Source organism: Equus asinus, chromosome 8 (genome assembly GCF_041296235.1).
Source record: "Equus asinus isolate D_3611 breed Donkey chromosome 8, EquAss-T2T_v2, whole genome shotgun sequence".
Classification (NCBI taxonomy): Eukaryota; Metazoa; Chordata; class Mammalia; order Perissodactyla; family Equidae; genus Equus; species Equus asinus.
The window spans coordinates 16,515,157-16,541,209 of record NC_091797.1 but is presented as its reverse complement, the minus strand read 5'-3'; the positions used below and the strand labels follow the sequence as shown (position 1 = coordinate 16,541,209).

Genomic DNA, 26,053 nt, shown 5'->3' with positions numbered 1-26,053 from the left:
CTTCACCAGGTTTCTGTAATGTTCAGATTCACTAATATTTACCCCTCATTTGAAATGAGGGAGACAATATCCTTTATATATGGATCACACCTTGTGTGTAATCACTGTAGAATACATATTTGGTTAATTTAAGGACACAGTTTTTGTTTTTTCCTGATTTACACTCGTGTATAGATATGACAATGAAACAATGAGATGTTTAAACTACTTTCAATTCAACAATATTTACCTTGCAAGTAAGAAGACTGGACTCTCTGTGTGCTTTGTGGATTATTTTAATGATTGATCTAAAATAGAAGCAAAGTTAAGAAGTGAAGAATTGCTAGTGCATATTAAGTTGTGCAGGGAAGACAAATATCAGGGTGGCTGGAGACACAGGAGAGCAGAGGGAGGAGTTAAACATGGAAGACCCTCCACCAGCACAGGTGGTTCTTGAGGGGCCCCGTCATACCATCAGTTGAGTTATGACAACTTATGCACGACAAGGCACATCATTTAAAGATGAGAAAGGTGTTGAAATGGATCTTTCACTCCAGCAGGAAGAAAGTTTAAGACTTTACATGAGGATGTATCAGGACAGAAGTTGGGGGCATTGATGTAAATATCTGATGCCCATAGATGATTAGTGAAAATTAGGATTTTGAGTGCAATTAAAACCAAAAGAAATTCAGCAGAAGCTACTGAAGCAAGTAAAGTAAAAGATATAATCTAGTAGACGTTTCCCCAACAGCACATTACAGTTGCGAATAACAAAGGTTATTTTATCTCAGTGTCACACAGACAAGTAGCTTTGCAGAACAGTTTAACTGACAAGTGGCTACATCCAAGAGCTTCTTTTTGTGTCTTACACTTATTGGATTCATCATAGTAGAGGCAGGGGTTAGCTGAAAGAACAAAACATATTTGCGTAATATTATCTCAAGAAATCACAGTCACTGAGAAAAGATATCATCTCCTTAAAGACATAAACATAAAATTTATTAAGAATAGCTAATTAATTTTGATTATCACGAGCTAGTAAAATCAGAATGGAAGACAGCTAATGAGTTAAATGGGGTCAGTTATTAAAGCAAAGAAGATTAAAGTCTGGTTTGACGTTAAACAGATTTCTTTCATCACTTTTTCTGGCAGGACTATATCTAAGCACATTGGAGACAAATCATACTTATCAGTTATAATGTCATTCTGAAATCATCAGCATCATAAGCTGTATATAAAGGGATAAACTTTCATTCATTCTCAAGATTGCTTTGGCTATTTGAGGTCTTTTGTGCATCCATAACAATTTCAGGATTGTTTGTTCTATTTCTGTGAAAAATGCCATTAGAATTTTGATAGGGATTGCATTGAATCTGTAGATAGCTTTGAGTTGTATGCCTTTTTTAACGTTATTAATTCTTCCAATCCTTGAAAATAGAATATTTTCCCATTTGTTTGTGTCTTCAATTTTTTTCATCAGTGTCTTATAATTTTCAGTGTATAGATTTTTCACCTCCTTAGTTAAATTTATTCTAAATTAAATTAAATTAATTCTAAATTAGGTATTTTTTGATGCAATTATAACTGGGATTGTTTTCTTAATTTCTCTTTCTGATAGTTTATTGTTAGTGCACATAAAGGCAATTGTATTTTCCATATTGATTTTGTATCTTGCAACTTTACTGAATTCAGTTATTAATTCAACTAGTTTTTTAGTGAAGTCTTTAGGGTTTTCTACATATAATGTCATGTCATCTGCACATAAACACTGTTTTACTTCCTTTTTGATTTGGATGATTTTTATTTCTTTTTCATGCCTAAATATTCTGGCTAGGACTTCCAGCACCATATTGAATAAAAGTGGCAAGAGTAGGCATCCTTGTCTTCTTCCTGATCTCAGAGGAAAGGCTTTCGGTTTTTCACTGTTGAATATGATGTTAGCTGTGGGATTGTAATATATAACCTTTTGTATATTGAGATACGTTGCCTCTATCTCCAGTGGTGGAGAATTTTTATCATGAAATAATATTGGATTTTGTCAGGTGCTTTTTCTGCAACTATTGAGATGACCATATGACTTTTATCCTTCATTTTGTTAGTGAGGTGTATCACACTGGCAGATTTGTGGATGTTGAACCATTCTTGCACTCCTGGAATAAATCTCACTTGATCATGGCATATGATCCTTTTAATGTATTGTTACCTTTGGTTTGCTGATGTTTTCTTGAGATTTTTGCATCTAGCTTCATCAGGTATATTGGCCTGTAGTTTTCTTTTATTGTAGTGTCCTTGTCTGATTTTTGCCTCATAAAATGAGTTTGGAAGTGTTCCCTCCTCTTCAGTGTTTTGGAAGAGTTTCAGAGGTGTTGGTATTAATTCTTTTTTAAATGTCTTCTAGAATCACCAGCGAAGCCATCTGATCCTGGATGTTTCTTAGTTGAGAGGTTTTTTGATTAGTGATTCAATCTTCTTATGAGTAATTAGTCTGTTCAGAGTTTTTACTCCTTCATGATTCAGTCCTAGTAGATTATGTGTTTCCAGGAATTTATCCATTTCTTCTAAATTGTCCAATTTCTTCACAGTAGTCTCTTCTGATGTTTTTTATTTGTGTGGTATCCGTTGTAATTTCTTCTCTTTCATTTCTAATTTTGCTCATTTGAGTTTTCTCTCTTTCTTTTTTTGGTAAGTATAGCTAAAGGTTTTTCTATTTTGTTTATCTTTTCAAAAAACAGCTTAGTTTCATTGCTCTTTTCTATTGTCATTTTAGTCTCCATTTCATGTATTTCCATTCTGATCCTTTTTCTTTCCTTCCTTCTACTAAATTTGAGCTTAGTTTGTTCTTTTTGTAGTTCCTTGAAGCATAAAGTTAACATTTATTTGAGCTCTTTCTTTTTTGTTAATATAGGTATTTATTGCTATGAATTTTTCTCTTAGAACTGCTTTTGCTGCAGTTATATTGTGTGCATTATATAAATTACAGTAATTTATATAATTTCCTCTATTTTATAAGTAGAAGTTTTGTTTTCATAAAATTTACTTGAATTATACTCAACTGATTATATCTGCATATGCAGGTCTTATATTTCTAGCATTGTTTCCACTCCAGTGTGTCCCAATCTTAGATATGTATCTTTCTTTGTATCTGTCATCTTCTCATACATTTATGGATGACTAAAGGGCTTAAGATGTATTTCTTCTATGCCAGAGATTCAATCTTCTTGAGTAATACTTCTCTCTTTCCTACTCTCATTTTACTTCTATTACATTTTTCATACCATTGTAAACATTGCTTTTATCTTTTGGTAAAAATCGTATCCCATTGCCCCCATCACAGATAATTAGTAGGTAGTTTGTCTTTCTCCAACTACATTTCTTTTCAGAAATGGAGTCTAAAAAGTGAAGTTGAAAGTGACAGAAAGAGGAAAAGAGAGAGAGAATGAAAGAGAATGAGGGAGAAAAGAGAATAGATGTCTAGATCTCTCTCTATATATACATCTATATAAAGAAAGAGAGAGTGAGAAAAAGAAAAACAAAGAATTCGTTTTCTTTACTTTAAAAGCAAACAGTGACAACCTGAGCAGATGAAGGAAAATAAGCCTTGTAGCCTTCCAAGTCTGAAGAAAGAGGATATTTTTTTCTGGGTTCGTTATTTCTCTACAAATTTATTGAAAATTGTCTTGTCAACATTATCCCCAGATTAAGGAATTACTTTTGCAGGCGGCTGTAGAAAAAGGAACTTTTGCTATCTAAGGGAATGAACATGTAAATGGAACTCATTTGGTTAATAGTACATTGTAGGTAAGATTTACATTAGAAATAAAAGGAAGTACTTAAGGGTAGAGTGTAATCATCAGCTAATCTCTTCCGATGTGTCAGTGAGAACCTGGAAGAATAAGGATCACTTTGTAGGAAATTATATGCCATAATAAGTGGTCAGATAGGTAGGAGAATTATTGAGCGGCAAGCAATCTGAGAACACTGGTAACCTGAAAACAACGTGTCTAATTTTGGGGCCACAGTAAGAGAGCCCAGAAACTTTTTCTAAAGCAGAGAAAAATTTATGCTTATATTAACATCTTATCCGGGGTGCCCCTACTAAGGTCTTTAAGCTTTAAGGTAGGTACTTGAGTGTGTAGACCTAAACATTCTAATTTCCATTCCCATGGATTTAGTTAATGGTCTTCTTGGTCACACTGGGGATGGGGAAAGGGAAATCAGAAATAATGCTGATATTTCAAGTGTGAGGATTGAGATGAAAGGGCTAGAAAAGTGCAATATTGTTAAACGCTTGATTTGAAGTACAGATGGCCCCCGGATCAACAGCCATCATTACGCAAACTGAGATGTAAAACTTACTACAAAGTCTATCTTCACAGTCATTTGGACAGTCTTTACACGGAGTTCCCATATTATAAGGCACGTTCTTTTTGTCGGGATCATTTCCCCTGAAAAAAGAATAAAGAAAAAAGTGGCTAATAAAGCTGATGTTTGGAAAATGCATATAACATTTTACTCTCTATTACAATCAAGTTTAAAACAGTTTTTGAAAACCGCTTGTATATAATGATGATAATCTTTTTTGTTTTTAAGATTTTATTTTTCCTTTTTCTCCCAAAGCCCCCCGCTACATAGTTATGTATTTTCAGTTAGGGGTCCTTCTAGTTGTGGCATGTGGGATGCCGCCTCAGCATGGCCCGATGAGCAGTGCCATGTCTGTGCCCAGGATTTGAACTGGCAAAACCCTGGGCCGCTGAAGCAGATTGTGCGAACTTAACCACTGGGCCACGGGGCCGGCCCCTAATGATGATAATCTTTGAGACAGGTTTAAGATTTCTAGACTTATAATGATGCTAACTTATTCTTTTGCATGTACAACACATGACTCTGGGGTCCTAACAACATTTTGAGGCAATTTGCACCTCTTCGGACAGTCAAGTTCTAACGGGACTGAGACCGTAACAGTCAAGTCCCAACAAGCAGGAGGGCTTTCAAGCCACTCACAATAGGACACTTTTGTTTTTTATACCCATAAGGACTTGGTAAACAGTCATGCAAAAGAACACGTTCTCAACAATGTTAAGAAAAATTTTAAGTGACTCAAATTGAAGATGTTCTAATTTCATCTTGCACCATGTCATGAGAAACTTGATATATGTTAGTGTCTTTTGTAGAAACACATGGAGTGTTATAAAAGATGAAAGTACATCAGCAGGGCTAAATTTAAAGTGTTAGAGTTGGGGGAGAGTGAGAGTAGATGAGAATTTCCAGTTCTGAGCTAATTTGAAATTTCAGAGAAGACAGTCTTAACTGAAGATATCTAAGAAAATAATGTGGCTTACAGTTGATTCTTACTTAATATCAGTAAAAATAAAGTAAATGTTCTGGTTGAAATGATATTCTGTTTGATATTTTTCTCTTTGATATCTGAGCTGTTAAAATTTTACTTTATAAAAGAAACTGACTACTTCATTCAGTAAGGGATTTTGTGAGACACTTGGCTTAGTGTTTGGCTGAGAAAATTCTCCTATCATAGCTCCACTTTTTTTCTTTTGTATTGTTAGAAGTTCACCACAGACCGCCAGCCCCTGCAAAGATTTAGTACAATCGATATGTTATAGATGCAAAGAAATCTTACTGTCTTCAGCCCTAATTATATAGATAGAATCACAAGAAATATCTACTGAAGTAACGACATGACAAGACCAGAAAATAACTCATATAGAGCTATTATATGAGTATGTTATATTTATTGAATGTATAGTAATATTGGAGATCTCATTTAAAGTGTAAATATGGTAGTGTATTATCAGATAAATCATTTTCATTGATTCATATTGAACATCTTTTATTGTGCTACACACATGGGAGACAGTGGTTAAGCACGATGCTTGGAACTCATATAAGCACAGTTGATGGGGCAAAGAAGCACACCAGCTCCTCACTGAAGCAATCAGATTATCTCTTCTAGGAATTGTTACTCACCCCTTTGACAACATGAAAACTTAATTTATAAAGAAAAGACATATACCAATAGTTAGACTAAACAGCTAAATACAAGAACACTTGGCTTCTCCTGTATATTCATTCTTGATATTCTACTGCATTTCTGCCCTTGTGTTCTAAAAATAGTCTTTCAATGTTGAAGTAAATCCTCTTTCTTTGTGTAAGCTGGCTCAAATTTGGTTCTCTTAACTAATACTACTTGAAGATTCAATGACACATAGCAAGACTACTGGTAATATTTCTGAACTTGAACATTCTATTAATGAGATATAGATTTATTTAGAAAAAATATTTAAGTGAAAACACCTGTGTGAGTGTGTGTGTGTGTATGTGTGTGTGTGTGTGTAATGTTTTAGGCATTGTCTAAATGATATTGTATAACTAAGTTCTGCTTAACTGAAATAGAATCTTTATTTGAGTTTTCTTTTATAAAGTTTGAGAAGCTAGATTATGTGAGGGGGATATATTTCTAAAAGCTGTGTGAAACCAAGCTGTATAATACATACTCATGACAGTAGTGACAAACGTAGAGATACTGAGTTGACCTTCTTTTGGAGCATGATGATATCCCACAGCCAATGAGGTAAGAAGTGGCCCAAACAAGCTGCAAAGATAAAGAGGTTATTTTATTAATAATTTGAAATTTTGCTAAATGATTACAATATTGTTATCCATGGTTGAAAATAAACACAGTTGCTTTAAGGATGCTTTGATCATGAGTTATTAGAAAGATTCCTATGTGTCTAGAAAACACACATGCATATGCACACTCAGTGGCCACCACTGATACTTGCTCATTCCCTTTTTATCAAATCTATATGGAAAATCAGATAACATGATGAAGGCTGCCTGGTGGTTATATAAAAATTGAAGCATGGAAGGAACTTTACTCAATCATTAGAGCCCAGGCTTGGTGTAGAGTAATGAGTTGGCTTTGTGGCAAAATGACTCACGTTAAATTCTGTCTCCACCACTTCCTGGTGGGATGGTATTTACCAGTTTGCTTTATGTTTTGAAATTTCATTTTCTTATTTGTAAAGTGAGATGTAATAATACTATCTTCTACATCATAGGTGTATGGTTGGAACTGAATAATAAAACTTTTAAGTGTATGAAAGAGAAAATATTAAGTTAGTATCTCAGACTGATGACAGTTAATGCTCTTGCGATGGAAATAGTGGCTTTAGTCCACTTTTATCTGAAAGAAATGGAAGGTAGGAATTGATGTCACAAATTTTTAGCTCTCTGGGTGAAAATGTTATTTTTACCCCCTTAATGTTTGATAAACAAATTATATGAATAGTTTAATGTTATAGACTCCAGGCACATAATCTTTTATCCAAGGGTATAAATTCTAAAGGAAGAATGCTATTTGCTAATATTTTATTTAGAATTTCTGCAATGCTATCCATTAGTGATTAAGTCTACAATTTTTAAATGTTCTACCTTTGTCAGCTTTTAACATCGATTTTGAATAGGGGTTGTTTTAAATATATTTTATTTTTGATCTTGTGAAACTCATCAATAGTCACATCTGAGTCTTCTGCTTTGGAGACAGTAGTTGTTTTTCCAATTTTTTATTTTATTGCATTTTAAGTGTTTAAAAATGTCTATTATGGGTGAGTTTTGCTAATTCATATTTTTCCGGAAAATAACCCACCTGGATCAGATATTCAAAGTCATTTCTGTAGAACTAGCTTATGTTCTACACTGCAGCCCAATGATCTTTTAAAAACATGAATAAGGTTAAATCATTTACCTGCTCAATGACTTCTTACTACATTTAAAATACAACACAAACTTTATAATAGCTAATAAGGCTCCAATGATATGACCCCACTTCCTTTCTGTTCTCATCTCCTTCCACTCTTCTGTTTATCATGTTCCAGCCTCCTTTTGTGACTCCTTTCCTAGTCTTTCCTCTGTCCTTGAACACACCCAGATCCTAGATATTGCTTTCTGAATATTATTCCACACTAAAATTAAATAGAACTCCTTGGAGAAATGGTTGGCCTCTATCTGAAATAGGAAAAAGACAAGGCAATGCTGGAAAATTTACCAATCTGGGTCAAGGGATGCAAAAAGCTAATGAAGTCATGGCCCAAAAAACGCACAATAAGTGACTTAAAATGGCTTCATTAGCCAAATAAGGAACAATGTGAGCATCTACTTATCACATTGAATTAAAACAACTCGTGAGTCTGTAGTGATTCAGAGAGACAGAAAAGGAGAGGGAACAGGATGGAGAGACTGTTAATAAATGAAGAATGAATGATAAATAGAAAACCAGCATTATACGACTTTAAAGGTAATAATTGATTCAGGAAAGATCATCAATGGCAGCTAAATGAGCAGAAAAAAGATTGTTGGGGAGTAAGATCTTCACATGATCTCAAATTGTTTTCCTATAGTTTATTTATTTTTTCCAAAGTATCATTACAATTGAGAGATCAGATGGTCATCATTTTAACTAATTCAACAAAATTTAGCATAACCAACTACATGGTCACCCTGACAAGTGAGTCTTCTGATAATATTCAAAAAAGTTACAGAACATTATCTTTCCTATTCTTGCCAAAAGATTTAACTTAAATCTGATAATAAAGAAACGATCAGACAAATTCAGAATATGTGTTCTAGAATACAAGTAGCTTAGGTGCTCTAAAAAGTCGTAAAAAACTAAAGGAGGGATAATATTATTGGAACAATTGGAGAAAATTATAGATGGAATGGGTATTAGATGATATTACTGAATTAATACTTGTTTTCTTAGATATAGACATGATATTGTAGTTTTATAGTACACTGCTCTTATAAATAGGAAATACATGTTGGCATACTGAAGTTCAAGTGTTATGATATCTGTAACTTACTTTCAAAGGGTTCAAAAAAAGTTTATATTTTTATAGAGATATAAAACAAATTTGACAAAATTTTAAGAATTTGTGAATCTAAGTAGTAAGGGTATTTATTATACCTTTATTGAAACCTTTTTGTAGACTTGAAATACTTTCAAATAAAAAACTGGGGAAAGAAGAGTGACGTCAGCAAGATGGTGGATTAGGAAGTTCTAAGCCCTCATCTTCCTATGTATACATTAAAAAAAAACTACTAGAACCTGGCTAAAACAACTTTATAGGAACTCTGGAAAACAGTCAAAGATCTATAGCAACCAAGTACACACCAAATCAAGAAAAAGCCACAATCAAAATGGTAGGAAATTTCATGATTTTTTACTTGTCCTTGACACATCTCCTCCCTGGCATGGCATAACATGGTTGGGAGGAAGTGGCTTAGTCCTGGTTTCCTGACTTGGGCTGGAGGAAGTAGAGAGGACTTTGTTTACAATGTTCTAATCTCTATATGGGCTGCCTCAAGGGCTGTTCTCTGTTTTGCCTGACTTAGAGCTTACATGGGGAACTGTGACATAACTCAGATCTCAGGTTAGGAACAGCTGTGGGAAACAATGGGTGTAGCTTATGATAGCTGAAGAGAAACTAGAGGCTCACTAATACCTGCAGCTAGAGATTATGGGTAAAGGAATACTATAAAACATGTAAAGTGCTGAGAACAAACTGGGATGAGATACTGTGTGAAATAAAGACATTTAAAAGAAGCTGTGTATTTGGGGGAATTGGGAAAAAATCACAGGCACAGTCTCTGACAAGATATGTGCTCAGAAAAAAACATGAGAACTGGACTGATCCCTAGTCTCAAAGTATGTTCTGCTAATTAGTCAAGGTCTTCCCTACCAGTCTCAAAGACTAGGAGAGATGGCTCTTTTTCTTTAATGCCCAACTTTCAACAAGAAAAAAAAATCACAAGGCATACAAAGAGGAAAACATGGTTCATTCAAAGAAACAAAAGAAATCCTAGAAACCATCCCTGAATATGCACAGGTGTTAGGCTTACTAGACAAAGACTAATACAACTGTGCTAAATATGCTCAAAGTGCTAAAGAAAAAACAAACAAAGAACTAAAGGAAATCAAGGAAATAATATATGAAAAAATGAAAATATCAACAGAGATTGAAATTGTTTTTAAAAAGGAGAACCAACACAACTTCTAGAGTTTCAAAATACAATAACTGAACTGAAAAATTCACTAGAGGTGATCAAGAACATATTTAAACAAGCAGAAGAAAGGATCAATAAACTTGAAGACTGGTCATTTGAAATTATCAAGTCCAACTAGCAAAAAGAAAAAAGAATGAGGAAAAGTAAACAGAGCCTAAAGGATTTATGGAATATCATCAAGTGGACCAATATGTATATATTATGGATTCCCTGAAGAATATATGGAGAGAAAAGTGTAGATAAATTATTTGAAGAAATTATGGCTGAAAATTTCCCAAATTTGAGGAAAGACATGGATCTACAAACCTAAGAAGCTTGATGATCTCCAAGTAGAATAAAACCAAGACCAAAATACATTATATTCAAATTCTCAAAAACCAAAGACTAAGAGAGAATGTTAAAAGCAGTAAGAGAACAATGACTCATCATGCACAGAGAACCTCTAATGAGACTACTAGAGGATTTCTCGGCAGAAAACTTACAGGACAGAAGACAGTGGGGTGATAAATTTAAAGTGATAAAAGAAAAAAAAGTTAACCTAAAACTTATATCTAGTAAAACTAACCTTCAAAAATGAGGGAGAAATTAAGATAGTCTCAGAAAAACAAAATCTGAGGGAGTTCATTACCACCAGACCTGCCTGACAAACAATTCTGAAGGGAATCCTTCAAGTTGAAATGAAAAGATGCTAGACAGTAACTGGAAGTCACATGAAAATGTAATAATCTCCAGTAAAGTAAATACACAGACAAATGTGAAAACCAGCATTGTTATGATTTTGTTTTGTAGTGTCATCTTTTATTTTCTATGAGATTTAAAAGACAAATGCTTAAAAAAATAATAAATCTATTTTAATAGGTGTGCAACATATAAAGAAATAATGTTTGATGATTAGATAAAGTGGAGAGTTGGAACTGTAAATGAGTAGTTTTGGTATGCAAGGGAAGTTGATATCAGCTTAAAATGGATTATTATAACTTTAAGATGTTACATATAATCTCCATGTTAACCAAAAGGAAAATATCTATACTGTATATACAAAAAGAAATGAGAAAAGAATCAATATGTGCCACTACAAAAAAATCCACTAAGCCAAAAGAACAGTAAAATAAGGGACAAAAAAGCTATAAGACATACAGAAACATTCCTAAAATGACAAAAGTAAGACATACAGAATACTCCAGCTAGTACCAATGGAATACACATTTTTCTCAAGCATACATGGAAAATATTTCAGGGTAGGTAGACTATATATTAGGCTACCAAACAAGTCTTAATACATTAAAAAAGTTGTAATATAATAAAATATCTTTTCTAATTACAATGGGATGAAAATAGAAATCAAAAGCTGAATGAAAACTAGAAAATTCACATTAAAAAATCCAAATATGTGGATATTAAACAAAACACTCTTAAGAAACCAACAGGGAAAGAAGAAGTCACAAGGGAAATTAGAAAATGTCTTTACACAAATGAAATTGAAAACACGACATACTAAAGCTTAGTGGAAACTGCAAAAACAGTGCTAAGAGGAAAATGCATAGCTATTAATGGTTATATTAAAAAAATAAGATTGCAAGTCAACAATGTAAGTTTTACCTTAAGAAACCAGAAAAAGAAGAACAAATTAAATCCAAACCTCTCAGAAGGAAGGAAAAAACAGATTAGAGCAGAGATAAACAAAACGGAGATAGAAAAACAATAGAGACAATCAATAAAACCCAGAGTTGGTTCTTCAAAAAGATCAACAAAATTGACAAATCTTTAGCAAGATTAACTAAGAAAAAAAGAAAATAATCAAGTAACTTAAATAATAAATATCAGAGTAAAGATAAACAAAATAGACAATAGAAAAACAAACATAGAAAATCAATTGAACCAAGAGTTGGTGTGTCAAAAAGATCAAAAGTAGTCAGAAACCTCTCCATCAAGAAAAGTTTTGGCTCTGATGGCCTCACTGGAGAAGTATATCAAATATTTAAAGAAGAACTAACACGAGTAATTTTTAAAGCCATCTAAAAATTTCAAGATGAGGAAACACTTCCTAACTCATTTTATGAAGCCAACATTAGTCTGATACCAGAGGCAGACAAAGATGCTACAAGAAAAAGAAAACTATAGACCAGTATCTCTTATAAGATGAAGCAAAACTCAACAAAATACTAGAAAACTAAATTCAGAAGCCTAGGATTATACACTATGACCAAGTGGGACTTATTGCTGTAAAATAAGGATGGCTCAACATATAAAAATCAGTCAATGTAGTCCACCACATTAATAGAAAGATTAGGGAAAAAAGCACATGATCATATCAATTGATGCAAAAAAAGCATTTTACAAAATTCAACACCTTCTCATGATAAAAACACTCAAAAAACTAGTAATAAAAGAAAACTGTCTCAACATAATGAAGGCTATACATATAAACCTCTCTGCTAACATTATACTCAATGGTGAAAGACTGAAATTATTCCTTTAAGATCAGGAACAAGAAAAGGATCCTGGCCTTTGCCACTTCTATGAAACATAGCACGGTATGTCCTAGCTAGAGCAATTAGGAAAGAAAAAGAAATAAATGTCATCCAATATGGAATGAAAGAGTAAAATTATCTCTGTTCATAGATAACATGATCTTACACGTAGAAAACCCTGACAATACCACAAAAAAATTGTTAGAACTAATAAAGAAATTAAGCAAGTCTGCCGAGTACAAAATCAGCATGCAGAAATCAATTGTGTTTCTATACACTTGTAGTGAATAATCTGAAAAGGAAATTAAGAGAACAATTCTATTCAAAATAGCATCAAAAAGAAAATACTTAGAAATAAGCCTAACTAAGGAGGTGAAAGATTTATATATTAAGAAGTAGAAAACGTTGCTGATAGAAATTAAAGAAGACTCAAATAATGAGAAAGGCATCCAATGTTCATCGGCTGGCAGACTTAATATTTTTAACTTTACTTAGTATTACTCTAAGCAGTCTACAGATTGAGCACAATCCCTATCAGAATCCCATGACTTTCTTTTCAGAAATAGAAAAATTCATCCTAAAATTCCTATGGAACCTCATGGGACCCCAAATAGGCAAACAATTTGAAAGTGCAGAAGAAAGTTGGAGGTCGTACACTGCCTAATTTCAAACTTTACTACAAAGCAACAGTAATCAAGGCAGTGTGGTACTGTCATCATGATAGATATATAAAAACCCATGGAATAGAACAGAGAAGCCAGAAATAAACCCTTACACATATGGTCAAATGATTTTCAACAAGGGTGCCAAGACCATTCAATGGGAAAAGGATAGTCTTACCACAAATAATGTTTTGGAAACTGGATATACACATGGCAATACATGAAGTTGGACCCTACCTTACACCATATAAAAAATTAGCTCAAAAAGAATCAAAGATCTAAATGTAAGAGCTGAAACTGTAAAACTTTTAGAAGGAAATATAGGGGGAAAACTTCATAATATTGAATTTGGCAATGATTTCTTGGATATGACAAGAGAAATACAGGCAATAAAAGAAAAAAATAGAACAATTGAAATTCATCAAAATTTAAAACTTTTGTTCATCATAGGTCACTATCATCAGAGTGAAAAGGCAATCCATGTAATAGAAATTAATATTTTTAAATCATATACTCGATAAAGGATAGACATCTAGAATATATAAAGAAATCTTACAACTCAACAACAAAAAACAAACTACCTGATTAAATAATGAGCAAAAGACTGGAATAGACATTCCTCCAAAGAGGATATACAAATGGCTGATAAGCACATGAAAAGTGCTCAACATCAGTAATCATTAGAGAAACGTAAGTCAAAACCACAGTGAAATACCACTTTACACCTATTAGAATGGCTATTATAAAACAAACAAAAAACAACATAAAATATAAAAAGCATATGTATGTTATGAACTGAATTTTCACGTCCTCCCAAAATTCATATTCTGAAGCTTTAACCCAACAGTGTGGCTCTATTTGGAGGTGGAGTCTTCAAGGAATTAATGTAGGTTAAATGAAGTCATAAGAGGGGCACCATGATCTGATAGGATTAGTGTCTTCATAAGAAAAGGCCCCAGAGTCTGCTCTCTCTTCTCTCTCTGCATGCAGGCACAGAGGAAAGTGTATGTGAGGACATTGTGAGAAGATGGCTGTCTACCGGCCAGGAAGAGAGCTCTCACAGAAACTGACTATGCTCCAGAAGGTCACAGACTATCAGCCTCCAGAACTGTCAGAAAACAAGTTTCCGTTGTTTAACCCACCCAGTCTGTGGTATTTTGTTGTGGCAGCCCTAGCAGACCAATACACTGTGGATGTGAAGAAATTGGAAATTTCTTTGCTGCTGGGAATGTAAAATGGTGCAGCTGTTGTGGAAGACAGTATGCCAGTTTCTCCAATAATCAAACCTAGAATTATCATGATTCAGCAATTCTACTTCTGGGTGTATACCCAAAAGAATTGAAAGCAGGATACGAACAGATATTTGTACATCAATGTTTATAGTAGTGTTGTTCTCAGTAGCCAAAAGGTAGAAACAATGTAAATATCCATCAGCGGATGAATGGATAAACCACAAGTGGTATTTACATGCAACGGAATATTGTTCAGCCTTAGCAAGGAATGAATTTTTGACACATGCTACAATGTGGATGAACATGGATTGAGGATATTATACTAAGAGAAATGAGGCAGAGACAAAAAGACAAATATTGTGTTATTCCAATTATATGAGGTATCTAGAGTGTTCAAATTCATAGAGACAAAAAGTAGAATGGTGGTTGCCAGAACCTGGTGAACAGTAGGCAATAATGTGGAGTTACTGTTTAATGAGGACAGAGTTTTAGTTTGGAAAGATGAAAAGTTCTGGAAGTAGATGGTGGTGATATTTGCATAACAATTTGAATGTAGCTAATGCCACTGAATGTTAATGCTATAACTTAAAAATGGTTAAAATGGCATTTTTATAGTGTATATACATACATGTGTATATAAATTATTTTACCATCATAAAATTAAACTAGAAAGAAGGAGATATTAAAAGGCACTATTATTATTGCCATTCTTTACAAATATTGCAAATGTAATTTATAAATGACATTGATGTTTTATGATTTTGTCACTTCCCAGGAAATCAAACGTGTAAAGAAGGAAACTAAGAGGTTAAAAATTTTCTCTAAGCCATCTATTGAGGGAATCGCATTTCCCTGTGTTCCAAATTATAAGAGGAACTCAGTGAGTCAAGTGTGTTTGTAAAAAGTGGGTAAAATGAGTTTCCCTGGTTCTCAGTCACCTATTTTCCACACGTGCTTATAGTCGCTTAACTAATGTGTATATTTGCCAGTACGCAGTTTACCTGAGTATAATGCTCAATTATTACTTCATCATCTGTTGATATCCATTGCCCATACTTGAAATATTTAGACTCACTGAACCAGATTCCAATTACATTTGACCATGAGATAGGATAAGATGTCAGATGCATATTTTCTCCACAAAAGGTATCTGAAAGGAGGAAAAGGGGCAGGATCATACTCTAAAAGCCTTGGAAATGTTTCACAAGGATGCTTTTCTCATTTTTATTTTATAAATGTTTGACTGGTCATCTAAGCAATGTCTTATAAGAGGAGGCAAACTGAGCTGTTTCTCTGCTGGTGGTTTTCTTGCTTATTAATAAATGAACTTGTGTTGCTCAGGTTTGGTGAGAAGTTGACAGTAGGATATGATGTAAAAGCTTGGAAATCAGATCAGCCAACATCTCAGTCTCTTACACTTCCTGGCTGATGGAGAAGGGTGAAACAAATCAGAGTAACCTATGAGTTGTTAACAAGGCCCATGGCTTGAAAGTAGCCACACAGAGGTATTCATCATGCAAGGACCTTGAAATGAACGTTTGCTCCTTTAGGCATTCACTTGTGATGTGAGCTCTTGATCAAACATGGTTTTCGGGAGTGATCTGCCTTTCTCTGGGGCAGGGAAGACTCAGGTTGCTAACTCACAGCTCAACAACATTGGAAAAAGATGCCCAATAATCTGTAAATATAGTAGGAAGACTCACACTGCTAATTCACTGCTCAAAAACATTGGGCAAGGATGTCCAAAAATCTGTAAATATGGAAGTTTCATTAGTATTTTAAAAGTACTTTGTAATAAGTATGTCGTAAATGTTATTAATGTCTGCTTGTGTAGAAATGGCTTTTCTACATTGCTTTTCTACATTACTTGTGTAGTAATGGCTTTTCTGGAAACTAGCAGTGATCCACCTAAAGTGTCTGCCATGGGATGGACTCATTTTTGAGCAGCTAAAATTGTTCTTATGGGCAGCTCAGTAAAGTTGGGTATAACTCACTTCTCAATTGTATTAGTGTTCCAAATCTAAAGATATTGCTATGGTGGATGTTGTGGGTAGCTGAGATAACTATATAGAGTGGAAACCTTTTAGCTGTCCAGCTAATTAATCCAGTCATTATTGTATTACTCAATTAGTCTGTAATATTGAGAGCTTTGATTCTTTACTTCTGATGAGCAGAATCTAGAATTTGAAAAAGTTTGAATATCCAATTTTAAAAATTAATGATACCGAACAAAATAGTACTGTGGGCCACAATTCACTGCCATTTATGGGGCAAATGGAAATATAGACTGGATGACTTAGCTGACCCTTGCCAGGTTACCTAATAATCCCTGAGAACTTCTGAGCACAAAGGTGGGTCATATAGACATATACCTACTTGTAATTCTCCTCTCAACTGCCTTGCTCTCTATCAATTCACACTGCGCGGACAACCTTCTGGCGTTTTGTGCAGCTTCTTCACTCCAATTCTACAAAAGGAGAGTAAAATGAAAGTAAAATACAAAATACACGATCTTATTGGCATTTCTTATTAGAATCAGATACAATTCTAGTTTACTGTTTCTAAAAACCACAGACTAGCCATATCTTCAACTGTATGAGATAACAGTTTGAAGAATAGTACTGCTCTTAAATATTCTGGTTGGAAGAGGAAGACAGAATTTTCAGTTCATCATTTTAGCCCTTGAATTTACAAAATCAAAATTTGGGTAATAACGTTCAGAAGTGGCTTCTCTCTCAGAAGTGTTGAAGAGTTTAAGTAAATGCTTCCAGTAAAACAGACCAGGGTTGGAAATCCACCCCATCTCTCATTAGCAGTTTTACCTCTGACACTCTATTTAATTTCTTTGAATCTCAGTTTCTTCATCTGTAAAATGTGACCCATAATTCATACTCAATAGTTTGTTCAAAAGTTTTAATGTGACAATCATCCAATACTATTGTGATATGGTAAATCTCATGCTATGTGCTCAATAAATAAATGATGGCAGTGATTAGAAGCAAGTACACAGTGTCACACATCTCCATCTAAAATTATAAATAATAATAATAAAAAACAATAGCTAAAACTACATGCCAGGATCCGTGACCAATTCTGTATGTATATAGTGTCTCATTTTTACCCACAGCAGTTCTACTATTATTATCTCCATTTGGAAATGAGGAAACTGAGGCACAGAGATACTGCATACATTTTCAGGATAACACAACAATAAGTGGCAAGAAGTGAATTGGAGTCCAGGTTATCCTGGCTGCGGAGGGTGTGCTATTAATTCTCAATGTGTATCAGTTGTGCTGAGTTGAAGCCTTTTCTTGGATATATATACCTTCAAGAAGGGTGAAAGGCAGATAGTCTATATCACTAGTTAGGGGACCCTGTGACAAATGTTCTCGCTAACATGCTTTCATCCTCCCACTGTGTCCATCCGCTTAAAAGACTGTCCCAATATGTGCATGCAGCACATTACCAAAGAAAGTTGTGGAGTTTGTTTTTTACTATAGGCTTTTACATAAATCATTTAGCTACTTTTTAGAATAATTTTTGGATGACACCCTAACTTAGATTTTCAGTATTTTTCCTGGCATGATGGAAGTTTAACAGATATATGTATATTCTGCCATCTGTGTTAGTTTCATAGAATTACTCCTCAAGTTGATGAATTTACTAAACTGTGAGATGAATTAAGTAACTCATTAACTAGGCTCAAAGCAAAAACATGGCTTTGTAGGGTTCGATTGTTTCACTAAAGAAAAGATGTGTTTTAGTAATGGATATGTCTAACTGAAACAGCAGAGATGACACAACACATCCCCTTAGGGCACAAGATCTCCTGGCAGTGGGCATACCACCATTTCACTCACTAGTAAAAAATCCTCCCTGTTATGACCAAGCTGCCAATTGGTTAGAACTGGAACTCATCGGCTAAGTTATAGCTGATTGCTTGTCACGCATGCTACCATGCACTACCCAAGTCCCTTTTTGGATCGAAGCACTTATTTCCTCTTAAGTTGGGAGTTGCGGGGTCCTGGAATTGGCTACCCCAAGATATGTCTTTGGCATGAAGACTGTTTGGGGTTGATTACTTTTAATAAACTGCAGACAAGAAAGCAACTGAAAAGTAGAATTTACTTACCCTTTGTTAAGAGACATTTACATTTGTAAGGGAAATCTCCATCTGTAAAGGTGTCTGCCTCTCTGTACCAGGAATAAGGGGGATGACCTTATCTCTAGAAGCTCTTCTCAATGCAGAAGGCAAGGACTTAAATCTGCATAATAATCTTCTTCCTGTTTATTGTGCTTGTCTGGTAACCTCCTGTAACTGACTCCCCCCCACCCCCAACATCCTCCTTTGTGTTTAGCTGAATGTGATATTTAAGGTGGTGGCTTCAGCCATTTTGGTGAGTTGCTCAGGTTGCCTGAGCCTCTCCCATGTATACAGGTTATAAAGCTTTGTTTAATTTTCTCCTGTTATTCTGTCTCATGTGAATTTAATTCGTTCTCCGGCCAGAAGAACCCACAGTGGGTAGAGGAAATGTCTTCCTCCCCTACAGAGTCCTACCCACAGATAGCTCTACTGTCTATCCTCTTTAAAAATTGTCTTCATCCATGAGCATAATCCCTTCCCTGGGACAGTCCATATTCAACAGCTAGTAGATGCGGGAACTGTAAATGCCAGGCTACCTCCCTCCAAGTCACGACAACTCAAAGGGTTGTCCTAGTTGTATAGCTTCTGTAGAACTAGCTGAGGCCTCTGCTGTGACTACATTACAGCCCAACTGCTCCAAGTATCCATCCTGCTTCTCTCCCTACCTCCATAGGTAGGTGTAAATCTGGAGATTCTTCCCCAGTAAACGTCCTTCATGATAATCTCCATCTCAGAGCCTCCTTATCTTATTGTGTAAACTACCTGCAACATTCATTACATGCCCTCTGTAGTTCAGACCTCTTTGAGGAAGCTCTCTAGGACATTACTTCTGATTAATGTTGGTAAGATACTCCTTTTTTGTGATACATCCGTGATTAAAATCACAAGTGAGTATTCATGGTATTGCACCAAAGCTATGAATTCTGGCTTGAACAAATGGTTCTATTTAATCAGATTCTAATCCTATGTACAGAAAATTTTTTCTATTTTGGAAAAATCTCTGCCTGGTAGTTGTGATTGACTCTTCAGCCCCACTATAATTGTATAAGTTCCTTTTCATCTGTGTCCTATGCACTGTTTATGGAACAACTCAATTCCCATACTCCCTTTAAAAACGTTACTCAGTTTTACTGGTGCACATAATCTATCATCCTTTTCATCTCTCCTACTTCTGCTCCTTAGCACTTGAGAATATTCATTCTTATGTTATGTTTTAATGTTTCCTATTTATTCACCTTTAATCCACAATAATAAAGTCTCTGAAATCAGAGGCTATATTTTCAATTTACTCTATAACCTTTTTAATACCTTTTGGCTGCACTCATTTGCTCATCTGGAAACCAAGGAGTTTGTCCTAAGAGAGGTGAGTGGTTAAGAACAGGTCCCTGGAGCTGGCCTATTTGCATTTGAATCTATACTTATCTGGTACTTATGACTTTGGATAAGCTACCTAATTTCTCTAAGGTTCAGATTTATCATCTGTAAAATGGAGATAACAATACTATCTACATCACAGAATTATTGAAAGAAATAAATGAATTAATGTAATAAGGTTCCAGAAGAGTTCCTGTGAATAGTAAGCATCCTGTGCATGTCAGCTGCAACACTTACTATGCAAGAATGCCTATGATAGCTATTGATTTTTATTGCTTTTTTCCAATAACATTTTGGACTAAGATGTCCAAGAGATAAATTGTGAGATCATTTTTCTATTCACTTGCTTCCTCTGCTTCATCATTTCCACGAGGAAGCTGTCCCTCAGAATCGTCCTCTAGAGCCTGCTCCGTTTCTAACTCTTCTTCCTTTAAGCCCATCCAGGGTCCCAGGAACCAGGATAAGGTTTCCCAAAACCTGAGCAATACTCCTGGGAGACAATACATGCAATCCTAGTCATACACCTGAGCCTTTTCTAAATTTGTTTTGTTTTATAGCACCTAGTCTGCTCACACAGCAGGTTTATAGTGGAAAGTCAATTTCTCTCTCCTTTTATGAGATGCAAGGGAACTGGGAAATAGATTTGCCAACTTTTGTTTATCTGGAAGCACCAGCTAGCCTAGAATCTGGACATCTTGACTCATAGAGAGTGTCTTAGCCTCCGTGCTCCTTCCCAGTGAAGACAATTATGAAATTCCTCTGTAAGTTGTTAAACAAGGTTTGCTATACAGACTATACTGACTCTCAGCATCAGCATTGGCTGGGAGCTTGGGGTGGTCTCCACCACAGACCTCTCAAATCAGGATCTCAGAGTGTGGAGCCCTGGAACCTGTGCTTTACTACATTCTTCAGAGGGTTTTTAAGCACCCTCGAGTTTGAGACGCACTGTCCTAGGGTACATTATGAATGAAATTAGACTGTCTGAGTTGGAATAGCTGCCCTGTCATTTGTCCGTTGCTCTGTATGATTTGGGGAAAGTTGCTTACCTCCTCTGGGCCTCTTTCTTCTTCTGCCTCTCATAGGTTTGTTTGTGACGACCAAACTTTTAGCATATTAAAAGTGCTTATAACTTAATAAAATCTCAGTAAACACCATTACTATTACTGCATCATTGTTGTTGCTGTTTAATTAATCTTACCATCTTCAGCATGTTGCTGGCTGGCGGAACTACTCCTCTTCTGAGAGTATTATGTACAGTAACAATTTCTTCTTGGACAGTTGCCAACTCAGTGAGAAGTGTATGATATGGAACGCTAGCTGGTTTAGCCTGTTATCAGAAAATTATTAATTACTCTTCTTTTAAGTGGAATTTGTCATGTATAACATATCACTTGCAGACCTATACGTAATATGAATTTATATTTTATATTAAATAAATGATAATCTACAGCATTTTTTAACCCACCCTATCTCAGTATATTAGCTTCCATTTCTCCAGTGCTAATTTTGAGGATTTCTAAATGTCAGTCTGACATTATTCAAGTCTATAGAATAGTGCACTGGATATTCTGTGATTGGGGTTTTTCAAATTTGTGATTGGTATTTTGGGCCATGTTGAAGCACTTTTTATTGGGCAATATGAACCACAGTGTGTTGATCTCACACTTTTTCTGACTGACTTCCCTTCCTTGGTGCACTCCTCACTCTACCTCCAATGAATGTTTTCTTTGCTTCCCAAATAAAACACTGTCACTTGACCATTGTCAGATGGAATATGTCTGGGAGAACCTAATCTGAGAGATTCATTATTGAGTACAAAGCCTCCAGCACCTTCAACTCAGACTCTACATCTTTATCTCATTCATGTGAGAAAACATTAATATTTGCACCCGTATGTGTAAGTATAAAAATAGAATTCAAATCAGCTACATTATAGAATTTGTGGCTGTTCTTTTAACTTGTTTATCTTTTGTCCTGAAACTTACTAAGAAGAAAAATAAACGTCCTTAATATTTTAGGTTAGCATTAATTGCTATAAAGAGCAGCTTCTTTCGTGTGTGCGATATGTTACATGTAATTCATACCTTTTTTTAAAAAGTGGCACATGGTTTAGTATAATTTGAGCAGTATCTATTTATTTCTCAACTACCACAGGACAATCAATGTAGTTTCTGAATGAATAGGACCCAGTGCCATACCTCACTCAAATATAGAGGCAGTTATTTTCATTTATTTTATTTCAACAGTTTTAGGGTATGAGGAGAAGGTATAAATGTGGAATCGAGAAGAACTCTCTAGAGACTGTCCCCTGTGGACATCATTTCCTCAAAAGCACACTCATGTGATGCTATTCTCCTGTCATACCACAGGCAGCTCTGTTCTAGACTAGGGGAGAGATTGGGAACCCACAAGAATCCCCTTACTATTTCCAGATTATAAGTCTCTTTGTTCCTATGACAAATCATGCTCCAGTGAAACTCATGACATTTAGCTCTACTGCCTCGTCTCTGAATATTTACTCTCATAACAGTTTTCCTGTCACTTCCTGCCATTCATAGAAATTGGCTTTCTGAAACAAATTCATGCTGTCCACCCTGGTTTCTGCAGTCAACTCGAGGAACTTTAGCATGACCATGGATATCCCCAACCATCTGATGTCTCAGGCCTTTGAACTCTTCTTGAACCTTTCCTTCAAGCCTCTTTATTTTCCCACCATGATGTTTACAACGTATATCTCATGATCGTTCCAAAATGCCATACCTCCCAATCACCTGGTCAAGCATTTCCTCACCTGACCGGGATTTCCTGTTCTTCCAAGTTGTTAAGGTCAATCACTCTCTTTTCAACATAATCTAGCCTTCTAGCTTATTCTTCACTTTCTCTATTTGCCCTCTCTTGTTTTTGCATTTTTTCTTGTCCGTATTTTCTTATTTCAATAACTCTCTTGCGAAAATATTGAATCTTTGACCTACCCACTCCCATCCAGGAACATCCAAACTTTGGAAGGTACAAAAAATTCCCCTGTCTGCACTAAGTCAGGTGAGCTCTTGGCAGAAAAATATCACACAAAATGACAAATATTGATATATCCAAAATCAGGATGTCTGATCTCAAATTGTCCTTTAATTCTGCTCATCAGTTCTACTCATTTGCTTGGTGAACTCATCTTGTCTCTCTCCACAAGGTTATCACAGAACTTGTGCACTTTACCCCCATTACATATACCTCTCTCAATAGATTGTGATATGTCCTACTTCTCTCAGTAGAGAGAGGCTATCAGAGGGCAGCTGCTTTGTCTTTTTTGTCCCAGTCTACTAGTCTGCCTGTATCTGCTTTCATTCTTTCCTCCTTCTCTTTTGTGGTACTACAGAACAGGTCATACTTTACTTTTTTTAAAATTATTTCATTAAGGTAGAATTGACATGTAAAAAGTTATACATATTTAATGTGTACAACTCAATGAGTTTGGGGATAAATATACACTCATGAAAAATCACTCACCATCAAGACCATAAACATATTAATTACCTCCCCAAATTTCCTCCTGCCCCTTTTATTATAACTATTGCTATTATTTTGTGTATGTGATAAAAGCACTTGATATAAGATCTATCCTTTCGGCAAATTTAAAACTGGATATCCACATGCAAAAGAATCAGATTGGGCCTTTATCTTACACCATACATAAAAATCAACTCAAAATGAATTAAAGACTTAAATGCAAGACCTGAAATCATAAATCTCCTAGAAGAAAACATAGGTAAAAATCTCCTTGACATTGGTCTTGGCAAGCACAGACAATAAAAGTGAAAATAAGTAGAATTACATCAAACCAAAAAGCTTCTGCACAGCAAAGGAAACTACCAACAAAATGAAAAGGCAACTTGCAGAATGGGAGAAAATATTTCAAACTATATATCTTTATCTGATAATGGGTTAATATCCCAAATATATAGGGAACTCATACAACCCAATAGCAAAAACAAAACAGAAACTTGATTAAAAAAGACACAAAGGACGTGAACAGACATTTCTCCAAAGAAGACATACAAATGGCCAACAGGTATATGAAAAGGTCTGTAACCTCACTAATTGTCAGGAAAATGCAAATCAAAACCACAAAGAGATATCACCTCATACCTGTGAGGAGGGATATTACTAAAATCAAAAGATGTCAAGTGTTGGCAAGGATGTGGTCCCATAAGATTAGTGTTCTACAACCTAGGTGTGTGGTAGGCTATACCATCCAGGATTGTGTAAGTCCACTTTCTGACGTTTACTCAATGACAAAACTGCCTGACGATGCATTTCTCAGAAGGTGTATCTGTCATTAAGCAACACATGACTGCGTTGACTCCAGTGGTAACAGCTCCTCATGCTCCTCTCCTTGTTGGCATGTTTCATTTTATATTTAATTTTTATGTGTTAGAGTCTTATTAATAGTCACAAATCAGATAGTTCAATTGGGATATTGTTGAAATACTTACCTTTTCAGGGCAAAAAAAAGTATTTTTTTCCCATTTAGTCATGGAAAATGCATGGATAGGTTATAAAGGAGTAATTCCTGCTTGAAATTCTTAGCTTTTTTCAATTATCCAGCTGGGCTATAATGAAGTGGGCATGGACCCATGGAGCCAAACTGCTTAGGTTCACTTTCGTGCTCTGCCACTTCCTAGTCATCTGACCTTGGCCACATGACTTAACTTCCCTAGGCTTTCGTTCTTTTCTCTGTAATACAGGATTAAGAATAGTTCCTGCCTAATGGGGCTATGTTGAGAACTAGGTGAGTAATGGGCATAGAGTCCTCACGACAGTGTCTGTAACAAAGTAAGTTCTGTTCCAGAGTTAGCTCTTATCCTTTTCTGGAAAGTAATTATGAAACATACAATCCTCACATACTCTTATGATCACAACAGGCAGGAAGCCAGCAGCAGCAGCAACCAAAAACAAGAAGTGTTTCATTGTCATCTCTGAAAAGAAAAGTAACATAATTTTACATTATTGTCAATTCATGGGATAATGTTTTGTAATAAGCCTTTTTTTGAACCACTTTTGCATATATTTGCATTATCTGCAAAAAGACACCTGCAGGATCAGAACAAGATCTAATATGTTAGTTATTGGGACCAAGAGAGGAAGACAGAACTGTGATTGGAAGAATAATAGACTTAATGTCTTAGTCCCTGGAACCTTTGAGTATGTTACATTATGTGACAAAAGAGAATTAAGGTAGCAGATGCAATGCAAATTGCTAATCAGGTGACTTTAAAGTAGGGAGATTATCCTGGATTATCCACGTGAGCTCACTGGAATCACAAGGGTACTTAAATGTGGGAGAAGGAGGCAATGTCAGTGATGGATGATGAGAAAGACTTGACTGGCCATTGCTGATTTTGAAGACAGAGAAAGCGACCACGAGCCAGAGAATACAGATGACTTCTGCAAGTCCAAAAAGGTAAGAAAATGGACTCTCCCCTGGAGTCTCCCCAGTGACACTTGATTTTAACCCCGTGGGACCTGTTTGGACTTTTGACCTCCAGAACTGTAAGATAATAAATTTATGTTATTTTAAGTCATTAACCTTATAGTAATTTGTTGCCGTAGCAACAGGAAACTAATATAAAACCACAACAGGAATAGATTTGGATTCTGTTGCCTAAAGAGAAGAGGTGTGATCTTGGTGCTAGTAATTTGTGTCTATGACTTAGAAATACTCTGTATCTGATCACTGTGCTAAGAATGATTGTCATTGTGAGTCAGGCAAATCAGAGCGAATATACCCCCTCCTTTATTTCTGTTTGATGTATGTTGCTGACTCTAGGATATTAATAAGTATAGGTTATTAAATTTGATTGGCACTTTCTTTTCACAATTTGCCAAGTTTATTTCTGAATCCATCCTGCTGAATGGGAAGCAGAAAGGGCTGACAATTTGGTTCTCATTTTAAAGATAATTTTCTAAGAGCAGGTTAGATGATTTGTGCAGAATAATACACACAACTTGGTTTGCCATTCCTCTCAAGCTTCCCCCAGCCACTGCCAAACAGATTTGATATGAGGGGAATTCTGTACATCAATTCTTTCAGCGAACATACTCACGCAAACAAGCTTT

At 35.3% G+C, this 26,053-nt stretch overlaps 1 protein-coding gene across 1 annotated transcript; it reads right to left on the bottom strand.

Annotated features, from left to right (window-relative positions):
- Positions 1-278: 278 nt before the first annotated feature.
- Positions 279-24,910, bottom strand: CRISP1 (cysteine rich secretory protein 1). The gene is made up of 7 exons (XM_014834650.3): positions 24,842-24,910; positions 21,141-21,269; positions 16,801-16,891; positions 15,426-15,574; positions 6,489-6,586; positions 4,336-4,424; positions 279-884 (listed from the first exon to the last, which is right to left on the bottom strand). The coding sequence occupies exons 1-7, from the start codon at positions 24,908-24,910 to the stop codon at positions 757-759; spliced, it is 753 nt and encodes a 250-aa protein (XP_014690136.3). The 3' UTR covers positions 279-756.
- Positions 24,911-26,053: the final 1,143 nt, after the last annotated feature.